We start from the raw sequence: 13,032 nt of genomic DNA, 5'->3' as shown, positions 1-13,032 counted from the left end.
GCAGCGACAAGCAGCGTCGCTTGAGCAGCAACAGCTGGTGATGCAGCAGATGGAGGCTGCTAGGGTGGCTGCTGGGGATGCCCACCGGTAGCATATGGAAGCATTCTGCCAGCTGGAGGAGAACAGGGCGACTGCCCTGTGTTTGGCCTTCAGCCACGACCACTAGTTAGGGAGTGGAGTCTGGAAGACTTCCTGAAACACCATCTCGTGAAGTTCAACGGGAAGACTAGCCCAGATGCAGCCGATCAGTAGCTGAAGGACCTAGAGAGAATATTCGATGCGAAGATGTGCCCAGCAGATAACAGGTTGGCTTTTGCAGTTTATATGCTGACCGGAGAAGCTGAACACTGGTGGATTAGCATGAAATCCATCATGGAGGAGAGGGGAGAACGAGTCACATGGGAGGCCTTCCGGGGGAAGTTCCTCTCGGAGTATTTCCCCAACAGCGTGAGATATGCCAAGGAAGTGGAATTCCTCCAACTCACCCAGGGAGGGAAGTCAGTAGCTGAATATGTCGAGAAGTTCAAGCATCTCAGTCGTTTCTACACCTTGCCACTCGACGAGGAGTGGAGATGTCGCAAGTTTGAAAATGGACTTCGCGGCGACATTCGCTTGATGGTAGCACCCTTGTCCGTTAAGGATTTTGCTGCTCTGGTAGAGAAGGCCAGGGTAATGGAGAAGATGAAGAACGAACTGGAGAGTCAGAGGCCTTAGCAATCTCAAATAGTAGGGGGACCATCTGGGTCTAAGCCCAAACACGAGGAGCGGAGGAGACCATATGACAGACCCCACCATCAGCCTCAGGGGTTTAGGAGCTTTTCTCCTCAGCAGGGTCGGGTCCAGTGCTACATATGTGGGGGTCCTCACCTGACGAGTGCATGCCCACGCATGGAAGGTTACCGCAGATGCAACAATTGTGGCAAGGAGGGCCACTTTGGGAAGGATTGTCCCACTCTTCCTAGGGCAGCGGCACGCCGTCCGATTCAGGCTTCTCACCAGCATCAATGGAGAGACCGAGGCAACAGGCCTCAGGCGACGGGCCGAGTTTATGCCATGACAGGATCAGAAGCTACAGGTTCAGGTAACCTCGTGATGGGTTTTTGTTTGATAGCTGGGATGAAATATTGTGCACTATATGATTCTGGAGCGACACACTCCTTTGTGTCAGATGCTTGTGTAAAAAAATTGGGTCTACCGGTGTGTGAGCTGTAGTGTGAACTTGTGGTATCTACTCCGACATCGGGTTTGGTCAGGACGTCGTCCTTGTGTGCTAGGTGTCCTGTGGAGGTGGAAGGACGCAGATATAAGGTGAATCTGATATGTCTGCCTCTCTAAGACTTGGAAGTGATCTTAGGGATGGATTGACTCTCTGCCAATCGCATTCTTATAGACTGTTGAGAGAAGAGACTGTTGTTTTCCGACTCAGAGGAGCTTGAGTTGGTATCTTCTCAGGGTGTTATGAAGGAACTCCATGACGGCGCACAGTGTTACATAATCTTCACACATCTGGAGGTAGAGAGAGGAGATGCGACGTCCGTGATACCGGTAGTGCAAGATTTTGGGGATGTATTTCCAGAGGAAGTTTCGGGGCTGCCTCCCAGTAGAGAGGTGGAGTTCTTTATTGATCTAGTACCGGGGATAGGTCCGGTATCGCTTGCCCCTTATCGCATGGCTCCAGCCAAGTTAGTGGAACTCAAGAAACAGATAGAGGAACTAATGGAGAAGCAGTTTATCCGACCCAGCACTTTGCCTTGGGGAGCACCAGTGTTGTTAGTGAAGAAGAAGAATGGGAGTTTGCACCTGTGTGTGGACTACATGCAGTTAAATAAGATGACGATCAAGAATAAGTACCCTCTCCCGAGAATTGACGACTTGATGGATCAGCTGCATGGGTCATCAGTGTTTTCGAAGATAGATCTGCGGTACGGATACCATCAGATTTTGGTAAAGGCTGATGATGTACAGAAGACGGCCTTCAGGTCAAGATATGGCCACTACGAGTATGTGGTTATGCCTTTTGGTGTGACCAATGTTCCGACGGTAGACGACATCCTTATCTATTCCAGGACTTTGGAGGAGCATGCATAACACTTGAGGTTGGTGCTTGGCGTTCTGAGAGAGAAGCAACTGTATGCCAAGTTGTCCAAGTGTGAGTTCTGGATGGGTGAGGATCAGTTTTTGGGGCATGTGATATCCGCCCAGGGGATTGCAGTTTTAACATGATGTGATTATGATATGTGTATGAGATGATTCATGGAATTAAAATGATGAGTTTGGTATGAGTTCGACATGAGGCCCGAAAGGGTTGGTATCAATGTGGCATGATAATGATATGAGATGGAGTTCCATATTCATGGTTCGAGATTAATGAGTTGGTATGGTTTGGCTGGGAATACGAAAAAGGCGAATTATGAAAAACTGTATGTGATGTATATGTATATGTATGTGTGTATGCATGCTGAATCTGTTTGGTTGATTAAGAATGTTGGTCCGTGTAAGTGTGTAATTCCTTGGGATCTCTAAGTGAGATCCTTAGGGTCGCGCTTTAGTGGTCGGGACGTAATCCCATGACCCCTGTTAGTGGGTGTCCATGGTGGTGCCCCATCTGTATAACTAGGTAAGGATTCAAGGTAAGGTTGCATCCTGCACTCTAAGGGGTCAGTTAGTCTCATCTAGAGCGGACTGACTCCTATGGTGAGAGTAGTAGGAGGCCTGAAATTCATTAAGGGCTAACCTTGTGGTGAGGAAAAAATGGATTCATTGTAACACTTGTAACACATAGCTCGGGGGTGAGCAGCTCGGGGGTGAGCAGAGGTATCCACCGCAAGTACAACCATCCGCTGAATCCGACCAGGTTATACTTATCTGAATGAGTCGAGTCGAGTCTTAGTGTATTGTTTTGGGAGGTCGTAACATGCTTGTGTGATGTATGTATAATGGACTGTGAATATGTATCTGATTTCTTTGATGAAATGGTTTTTGGCTCTAGCTTACCCTTTTGCTTGTTTTATTGTCTTGTGTGTGGTACTTCTCTTTTCCGATGATCATCACATTATTGATGTGAGCAGAAGCGAGAGGTTCTTGCGGTCAATAGGAGAACGGTGACTCCGCTGCATAGCCCGCCTGGGCTGGATTCTGATCCATGATCTTTCTTTTAGGGCCACGACCCATGTAGCATCTTTCCCTTACATTTCAAGTTGATTTCTGTAGAATATTTTGTAATTGTTTCTTTTGGCATCGTTACGCGTTTTGGTTGGTTGTATGGAGTTACTTTAAACTTCGGGACTACACTAAGATATTATTCTAGTATGACGCTTCTTTTAATTACGCTATTAATTAAATGGTGTGTTACAGTCTTCATTTATATTTCTCAATTATAATGATATTTTAACATTCACCGATTAAAAAATATTTATTTTATAATTTAAATAATTAAATTTCAATTGTATTTATTTTATTTTATAATTTAAAATAATTGTATTTATTTTATTTTATAATTTAAATTGAGTAGATATTATTATATTACTAAAATAGGTTGTGAAATGAATATCCAACTTTTAATACAATATCGATAGATATATATCGTTAAAGTTGTATATATTAACTTAACATTATTTATTTAAACTTTAATTTATAATTATTCTAATTTAATCACAACATAATTTATTCAAAAATATCGTAATTTAATAAAAATATCATACATTTTCATTATAACTATATAATAATAACAATGATTATATTAATTTAATTAAGATATTATATTAACTTAATTAATATATAAAAATTTAAAATAAGTGTACTTCATTTATATATATATATATATATATATATATATATATATATATATATTATTTAGGATAATGATATTTTTAAATTTTTTTCTTTTATTTATTTTTAATCTTTTACTTTAATTTTCATTAAATCATTACGTCACATCATTAAAAAAATCAAAACAAATAATTAAAAAATAATTAAAATATTAAATTAAAAATAAGTTAAAAAAAAGTTAATCAAAATATTGTTATTTTTTTAATAAATATCTAAGTATTACTTCTGCCTCTTTGTTCTATTTCCAATTTGAAAAGTGGTCAGATCACGGCAGCCACGCAGGTTTCCACTTCCAAACCCTATGGAACTAAATGTGATCGTGTATCTCAGCAAGTGACACGTGCTTCATAGTATGTGATGTGTCATCATATGTATGCACCAAAGTTGAGAGTTTCGACCCGAAATCTCTTTGACCTACTTTCTTCTTCTTTTCTCTCTTGGCCTAACGGAGTAATTTAATCAATGATAGGTTTGACATTGCATCCATCTTTGGTCAAATTGGTAATGTGATCTAGAAGGAAGGGCTCAAGTGCTTCACAAATTCCTTTATTCTTTATAGAATAGTCGAAAGTTTATGAGAAGGAGAAGGAAAATATATGTTGACTACCCATCATTTTTGACAACTTTTTTAATTACCTCACGTGCCATATTTTTCTTTCACATTTAACATTTCTCTTATTTATTCTTTTTTTAATTCATATCGGCTTACAAGGAAGGAGGAAGGCGCCCTCGTCTAAAATCAATCTCCTTTCTCTTGCTTCATCTTTCATACCTTTCTTCTTTCTTTCTTTTTTTTTTGTCACTATTGTTGGAAACCAGGTTAATGAAATAAATATTTTTTTTTTATAGTCGATGTCCCTTTCAAAAATTATTTTTTAATTGAATAGACGTTCTTAAATTTAAAAGGTGTTTTTCACAAATTTTACTTCCAATAAATAGTTCTATCTGCACGTAATTTTTTTTTATCAATTATCAAAATACATTCTAAAAATTTTAAGTAAACAAGAATTCATTTTGAGTCTTTATATGTCAAAAATCCCACATGCAAGTCCAAAAATTTCATATAGAACAGATTTTTTAAAAATATAAATTAATTCTATTCAAAATTTTGATAAAGTAGAATTCTAAATCCCAAATTCTAAACCTCGATCGATGTCAAGAGTTTTGTAACATATTCTGAATTTTTAACTGAATTTCTAACGGACGAAGTGAGAAATTAAAAAAAATGACAAAAAAATAATTTAGAAATTTTTTTTTGATAAATAAATAAAACTCAATTAATAAAATATATATTTATAGTTAAAAAGCTTTTTATGAATAAAATAATCAAATATTATTATTAAAATTATTATTGCTCTTAAACTATTTTCTAAATTTAACTTTTAGAATAATATCTAAAATTTATAAAATATTTACATTAGTGGAATATTAAAAAAACACATAATAAAAAGGAGAGAGAAATTGTTTTATTATAATAATAATTTCTATAAAAGATAGAGGAAATGATAGATAAAAAGAGAGAAAACGAAATTTTAAGACGTTAATTATATTTTAATAACTAAATTTTGATAATTTTATTTTATAAACTAAAATTTCTCTTGTAATCTAACGTGTGCATTTACTTGTTTTTTTAGTATCAAGGTTATATATATATATATATATATATATATATATATATATAAAAGATGTAATGAAAAATAATTAATTTAATTATTAGTCTATTTGAATATTTATTAAAATCGTCTTTTAGAAACGAAAGAAAAATTGTTAAGGTGGATGATTTAAAAGATATTATTGGAAGACATAAACGATTAGATTCCATTTGTATACTTGGTGGAATGTAGCATGTCATCATTTAAAAGATGTGAAACTTAGATGTTAAAAAATGATTTTTCATTTAACACCATCAGAATAATTTTCTTGGGTATCAAGAAGACAACTTAGTTCATCTTTCTTTCTTCTGGATCAAGGAAGTGGTCAATTCGCTCCATGTCTTTCCGTCGTGTTGACTTTGAGTATATAAAACCCGCGAAACCCAAAAAAGGTTTCGTTGTAAAATCAGAACAACTACCAGACACGCTTCAAAATCTTATTTCTCTCTTCCAACAAAGTAAACTCTCTCTCTCTCACACAGTGTCATTGAATTTATCTGTACCTGCCACTGTTTCACCCTTGATGGCTCCCTCAGACTCTGAAACTTTGGGGCGCCATTCTCTGATTCCGACCTTTCTCTATTCCTGTCCCTCTCCGCAGCAAAAGATGGAGGCTTCAAGCTTCGTGGTTCGTTCTCCGAGTGAGAAACGCAGCATAGAGATGTTTTCGCCGGCGTTCTACGGTGCTTGCGCCATCGGAGGAACTCTCAGCTGTGGCGTCACGCACACAGCCGTCACGCCTCTTGACGTTGTCAAATGCAACATACAGGTCTCCTCAAGTTCTCTCCTTATGCGCCCACTTTTTCCTGCCACGCCATTGCATTTCGAATATTCAATTTTCGTAGAACAATTTTCTAACGAGGGCTGGGAGCGAATTGACGCCATGGGAAGTGAGAAATATGGGTTTAGTTCCCTCCATCTTTTAATTATCTTTTTATATGAAATATTCTTTTTTATAAGAAAAAACAGTTTAATTAGGTAAAATAGTTGTATATTATGATTAATTACAACTCATGGGAATGGTTTAACTGTTACCTTATCATAAAAGTTCTAAAGAAAAAAAAAAAAAAGGGGGAGTCTTCCTTTATGGTTAATAGAGACAACACCGGAGCATTTAAAATGTAAGAATGTGAATATTGTTTAGATGAAGTAGGTATTGTTCTGTTTAGTGTTTATATGTGCATGCTTTTTAAAATAAAATTGTCCTGAGATCACTTAGACCTTATCGGTGAATTCGGATATGATTTTATATGATGATGTATTTAAGTAAAATCTGTGAGATATAATCCTAATAATGATATATTTAAGTAAAAAAAGTTACCATATTGTGGGTTTGTAATAGGATAACAATGTAATACTACTTTAAGCTCTCATGACATAATTTATATTTTAAAAAAATAAATTTACTTAAGTATTTTATTATTTGGAATGTAATTATATGTTACATTCTGATTAAATTCGCCCAAGGGAGCCCAGAACCACGTCAGTCAGACAGCCTTCGATTTGGGATTTTTTATCGTTATCTTCATGGTCTGTTTTGACTTATAATTATGAAAATGTCATGACAATGTTTCTGTGTTTGTATTTTATTGGAATCTCTTGAAATAAAGTGATATATAAATTTTTATGTGTCCACAATTCTAGCTATATATAAATTTCAGCAACCACGATTACAGCCACAGTTTCAAACCATGTGTATGACCAATTAGTCTTTTGAACATTGTATTCGTAATCTTTGACGTGATTTGGTTTCTGTTAACATTAAGTTATTAGTTATCATTTTCAGATAGACCCAGTCAAGTACAAGAACACGAGCACAGGATTTGGAGTGATGTTTAAGGAGCAAGGACTGAGGGGCTTTTACCGCGGATGGGCACCTACCTTTGTTGGTTACAGCGCACAGGGTGCCTTCAAATATGGATTGTATGAGTACTTCAAGAAGTACTATTCTGACATAGCTGGTCCAGAGTATGCAACGAAGTACAAGACATTGATTTACCTAGCTGGTTCAGCATCTTCGGAGTTGATTGCTGATGTTGCTCTTTGCCCATTTGAGGCTGTGAAGGTCAGAGTTCAAACTCAGCCTGGCTTTGCTAGAGGCCTAGCTGATGGACTTCCAAAGTTAGTCAGAACTGAAGGTGTCTCAGGGTATGCTTATCATGTTATAATTATTGTTAACTTAAATCTTCCCATTGTTTTGGTAAGAAGCTGTGGTTCTGGATTCCTTGCAATTACTTTTCCATGCATTCACAGTCAGCAACTCAAAACAAGATGAAACAGCTCATAATTTATCTCAATAAATGGACACACATTTCAGATTTGAGTAATCTGATCAACATCCAATGGTTACAAGAGCTGACCTGGTGAAGGTGTGGAAAAGTCAACTATACTGAATCCGGCACTATGAAGTGTACATTTTACTCATGATATATACTATTAGTAGGATTAGCGTTTAATGAAATGTCATTTGATTTCAGGCTCTACAAGGGAATTATGCCTCTGTGGGGAAGACAGGTTCCATGTAAGTTCCCCATCTTATACTTCGCAGTTCGACATAAAGTGCCTTTTTGGCTGAATTGGTTGCTCTCGTTATTTAATTTTCTGTTTTTAAAGATAATTCCAAAAGTAAAATGTCTCTTTGTTTTTGTTTGTTTCCTGTTCTCTGTATATGTTGCAATTTGTGTCTCAACTTGGCAGCTAACTGTTTAGCTAATATACTATTTTTTCTGGAGAATACTGGTTGGCATTTTGCTTTCTTACTATCTTGTAAAATTCGGAAGGATGTTTATTGCATTGTCGTAAATATGTAGTAAAAGAATGGGGAAACAAGTGAAATTTAGGTAGTCCAGATAAGGAACTATCTATTGTCAAGAGTCTCTACGTTGTTCCTTTTCCTTTTGCTGGTTTTCTGCCAACTTGTCAGTGTAAAAAATCCTATCAGAGATACCTTTTGTGTGTGTGTTTTCTAGTCTATAAAATTTCCTTCGGAAAATTGCTAATCAGATACCTAAACCATTACTTATTAAGTAAATAACTTTATTCCTTGCAGATACAATGATGAAGTTTGCTTCTTTTGAGAACATAGTTGAGATGATCTACAAGCATGTCATCTCCAAACCAAAATATGAATGCAGCAATTCCCAGCAACTAGGTGTGAGCATTGTCGGTGGATACATGGCTGGTATATTGTGTGCTGTCGTCTCCCATCCCGCTGATAACCTCGTCTCTTTCCTTAACAATTCCAAAGGGGCAAGTGTTGCTGATGTAAGTGCCAGATTTGATGTGCTTTTAACGCTTTAGACTTTCTTTGGTATTTTGTCTGAATAACTGCATTTGAAACATTATGTGACCAACCTGCGTAATGGGAAACAAATTAAAATAGGAAAAGGAAAAAAGAATCATACATGTTAAGGTGTCATAGGTTTAATGGAAAGAGCGTATGATTCTGCAGGACTGATATTTTTTTTTTTTCAAATGCAGGCTGTAAAGAAGCTTGGATTATGGGGTTTGTTTACCCGTGGTCTACCTCTTCGTATTCTTATGGTTGGAACTCTCACAGGAGCACAGTGGGGAATATATGATTCATTCAAAGTTTTTGTGGGGCTGTAAGTCTGCACCTTTTGCTAGCTGGTTATGATAAATAGAGTTTGTTTGGTCTATATCATGTAATTAATTAGTATTATATGGTAATGAAATTCCTTTTTTTCTTATCAGGCCAACCACTGGTGGTGTTGCTCCTGTTCCTCCTTCACCAGATGCTTAGCTTGCAAGTCAAATGGAAAACACTTACATCATTCTGAAGGTGCTGAATATATAGGGAATTTTTATACGAAATGAAGGAAAAGGCCAGCAAGTGTCTTTAAACTACTGGCCAAGGAATAAAAAATAATATATTTTTTTTAATAGGAAAATGTTTTATAGTAAATCCTAATTACTGTATTCACAGCAGTCACTATAGAATAGTCCTTCTAGATATGGTTTTGTAAGATTTTTTTATCAGCTGTGTACTGAAATAATGCCTCACAGCAGTAAAAATCATTAGACCGCTTCTTCCTCACCCATTTTTTCTTTTTTCACCCCTATAAAATTGAAAATCCACATTTTACCCTTATAGTAAGAAATCCTAAAGTGCAAAAGTTTCACCTACTCACGCCGTTGTACCTCCCTTTCTCGTTCTTTTTTCTCTCTTCAAGCTTCTTCCTCCCCTAGCTATTTCTCTGCACTAGGCATGCCTCCACTCCTCTATGCAGTTCTCCCTTGACTGCTCCCTCTCCTTGAACCGCTCCATCACAATTGCACTGTGAACCACCACGTCCACTAGAAGGCTTGGGCACTAGCGTCGTAGTCGAACCATCACAACATGCGCAGAGCTCGCAACGATGGTTTGACCTTTCTTTGTGCCTCCTTCCATACACAGTTTGAAAACAATTAAAAATTTTGTAATAATAGAAATGTGAAAGAGTGGAGGTACATCATTCCAGACACTATTTTGGAAAAGACTTATGTTTTATACAATCTGAAAATGGGTGTTACAGAAGTTATTTTCGGATTTGGAAAAACATTCTGAAACATCAATTTTGGAAAAAAAAAATTATATTCTGGAACGAGTGTTCCCGAAGGTGTTTCTAGATCCAGAAATACATTCTAGAATATCCAATCCAAAATATAAAATAGAAGTCCAAAATGGATGTTTTGGAAGTCATTTATGAATCCACAAATATATTTCAGAACACATGATAGTTTTTTTTTTTATATTTTGGATTAGGTATTTTGAAATATATTTTTGAAACTTCAAAAATATCTTTTGGAAAACCTAATTTGAAATGTATTACTTTCACTTTCCAAATTGAGTGTTCTGAAAAATACTTTTTGAATTTGGAAATACCTTCCTGTAGTGAGAGGCCTAATGGTCGATTTATTCGACTAATAGAATTTGGGTCAAGCTATCAAGTCTCACGCTTTTTAAAGTTGAGGCTTAGGGGTTGTGTGGTGATAAGCCTAATGGTTAATATGTGTGGTGATAGGTCCAATGGCCAATTTGTTCGACTAATAAGATTTGGATCGAACTATCAAGCCTCACGCTTCTTAAAGCTAAGGCTTGGGGGTTGTGTCCAAATAGCTAGTCTATTCGACTAATAGGAGAATAGTTGATCTCATTGATGGAGGAGTAATATCAATCGTATTAAGTAGAATTTAAGGTGATTTATGATTATTAAAGATGAATGACGTTGAGGAAGCTAGAGGGTTGGTGAATAATGGTCATAATGAGGTAATTTCCCAAAGGGGAAGGAAAAGATTAGAAGAAAGGCATATAAAAGGGAGATTCGAGACAAGAAAATGGGAGAACACATTCAATGCTTCTAGCTGATTAGTCTTAGTACTTTTTGACTAGAGCATTTTGGCGCCCACCATGGGATAGGTAAAATTACTCTTGTGCCACAAATACAAAGAAAGAAAAGACCTTTAGGTAGAGAGATGATGGAAAGATAAGAATCAAGTACTCCAATAGTCGAGCGACTGATAAAGATGATTAGTTATCTAACCTGGAAAAAAGATGAAGCTAGGTTAAGGGCAAAACAATTTGAGAGACAACAAGAAGAACTCAAGAGAGAGAATAAGCAATCCAAACGACTGTTGAAGGAATATGTAAGAACAATGCAACATAATGGAGGATGTAGAGGACTTAACATGGAAGGAGATTTGGTACTAAAGATGGTAAGTTATTCCCACACTATAGATAAACTATCTCCAAAATGGGTCAGGCCTTGTAGGGTATATCGTGTAGTGGACAAAGAGGCTTGCAAATTAGAGACATTAGATGGAAGACGGGTACCCTACATGCGGAATGTAAGTTATTTTCATTTTATTGTAGTTGATCAGTTGTAGTAAGCACTCTTTTCTTTATGCAATGTAAGGTTTTTAATGAGGCATTAAGAATAAAGTTTTTGAGTTTACTTTATGCCTATGTCTACCTAACAAGCACATGTTAATGAGGGTTGAGCCTATGTCTCCCCAACAAGCACATGTTAACGAGGGTTAAGCCTATGTCTCCTCAACAAGCACATGTTAATAAAGGTTGAGCTTATCCCCCCTCTCCCCCCCCCCCCCCCCTTCGCCCCAATAAAAAGGCACATGTTTAAAAAGGGTCGATCTTAGGTCTCCTCAAAACGTGTTTAAAAAGGGTTGATCTTGTGTCTCCCCAAATCACATTAAAAAAGGGTTGACCCTATGTCTCCCCAAAGCATGTTTAAAAAAGGTTTGAGTACACATCTTTTCCAAACAATAAGGAATTAGCAAAATCTAAAGAAAGTTTTTGTGCAAAGAAAGCTTAAAGGGCAAATAAACTATGATTCATATTCGATAGGGAGCACATATCTATGTGAAACAAGTGTACACTTGGCACTCTGATAAGACAAGTGAAAAAGGCAGGAATAAGTGTGGGAAGCAAGCGACATTTCGTTTCTTTTCTTCGTCAGCAGTATTTTCTAGCGACATATGTCAAACAAAATGGTCACAGGCTATAAGGGAAGGCGAAGCGATTTTGGGCCATTTGGCACCTTCCAGCAAGACTAAAGCAATCATATGGCCCAACAAGAGGGTTGTGTGGTGACAGACCAAACGACCGATCTGTTCGACTAATAAGATTTGGGCCGAACTATGAAGTCTCACGCTTCTTAAATCTAAGGCTTAGGGTACTGTGTGGTGATAGGTCCAATGGTTGATCTATGTTGTGATAGGCCCAATGGCCGATTTGTTCGACTAATAGGATTTGGGCTGAATTATCAATGCCTTACGCTTCTTAAAGCTAAGGCTTAAGATGTTGTGTGGTGATAGGCACAATGGTTGATTTGTATGGTGATGGGCCCAATAGCCTATTTGTTGACTAATAGGATTTGGGTCGAACTATCAAGCATCACGCTTCTTAAAGTTAAGGTTTAAGTGGTTGTGTGGTGATAGGCCAATTGGTCGATCTATGTGGTGATGGGTGCAATGGCCGATTTGTTTGACTAATATGATTTGGGTCGAGCTATTAAGCCTCACGCTTTTTAAAGTTAAGGCTTGGGAGACTGTGTGGTGATAGACCCAATGGTTGATCTGTTTGGTGATAGGTCGAATCATCGATTTGTTCGACTAATAGGATTTGAGCAGAGCTATCAAGCCTTACGCTTTTTAAAACAAGGTTTGGGGCTTGTGTGGTGATATACTTAATGGTTGATCTATGTGGTGATAGGCCCAATGGCCGACTTTTTCGACTAATAAGATTTGGGCCGAACTATCAAGCCTTACGTTTTTAAAGCTAAAGCTTGGGGGACTGTGTAGTGATAGGCCCAATGGTTGATTTGTTCGATTGATAAGAGAATAGTTGATCTCATTAATGGAATATCAGTGGCATTAAGTAGAGTTTAATGTGATTTATAATTACTAAAGATGAATGATGTTGAGGAAGCCAGAGGGCTGGCAAATAATGATCATAATGAGGTGGTTTTCCAATAGGAAAGGGAAAGATTAGAAAAAAGACATAAGAAAGAGATTCAAGAGGGAAAAAAAGGGA

The 13,032-nt window shown here is 37.0% G+C and overlaps 2 protein-coding genes across 2 annotated transcripts; both read left to right on the top strand.

Annotated features, from left to right (window-relative positions):
- The first annotated feature begins 285 nt into the window (after positions 1 to 285).
- LOC146887032 (uncharacterized) lies at positions 286 to 714 on the top strand. Its single transcript, XM_085671989.1, has one exon. The coding sequence runs from the start codon at positions 286 to 288 to the stop codon at positions 712 to 714; it is 429 nt and encodes a 142-aa protein (XP_085528115.1).
- Positions 715 to 5,866: 5,152 nt separating this feature from the next.
- Positions 5,867 to 9,601, top strand: LOC114180301 (mitochondrial phosphate carrier protein 3, mitochondrial-like). The gene is made up of 6 exons (XM_028066589.2): positions 5,867 to 6,249; positions 7,267 to 7,628; positions 7,958 to 8,001; positions 8,530 to 8,744; positions 8,961 to 9,085; positions 9,195 to 9,601. Exons 1-6 carry the CDS (start codon positions 6,004 to 6,006, stop codon positions 9,241 to 9,243), a joined length of 1,041 nt encoding a protein of 346 aa, XP_027922390.2. The 5' UTR covers positions 5,867 to 6,003; the 3' UTR covers positions 9,244 to 9,601.
- The last annotated feature ends 3,431 nt before the right edge of the window (positions 9,602 to 13,032 follow it).

Source organism: Vigna unguiculata, chromosome 4, assembly GCF_037176805.1.
Source record: "Vigna unguiculata cultivar grain cowpea cultivar isolate G323 ecotype 2 chromosome 4, ASM3717680v1, whole genome shotgun sequence".
Lineage (NCBI taxonomy): Eukaryota > Viridiplantae > Streptophyta > Magnoliopsida > Fabales > Fabaceae > Vigna > Vigna unguiculata.
Note: the sequence above shows the minus strand (reverse complement) of the source record. Positions and strands in the feature narration are given on the sequence as shown.

Excerpts from the sequence above, each read along its gene's own strand:
- LOC146887032 (XM_085671989.1), top strand. The coding sequence starts at position 286 with ATGTGCCCAGCAGATAACAGGTTGGCTTTTGCAGTTTATATGCTGACC.
- LOC114180301 (XM_028066589.2), top strand. The coding sequence starts at position 6,004 with ATGGCTCCCTCAGACTCTGAAACTTTGGGGCGCCATTCTCTGATTCCG. Across the intron at positions 6,250-7,266 it reads TTGTCAAATGCAACATACAG|ATAGACCCAGTCAAGTACAA; the intron begins GTCTCCTCAAGT and ends TATCATTTTCAG. Across the intron at positions 8,745-8,960 it reads AAGGGGCAAGTGTTGCTGAT|GCTGTAAAGAAGCTTGGATT; the intron begins GTAAGTGCCAGA and ends TTTCAAATGCAG.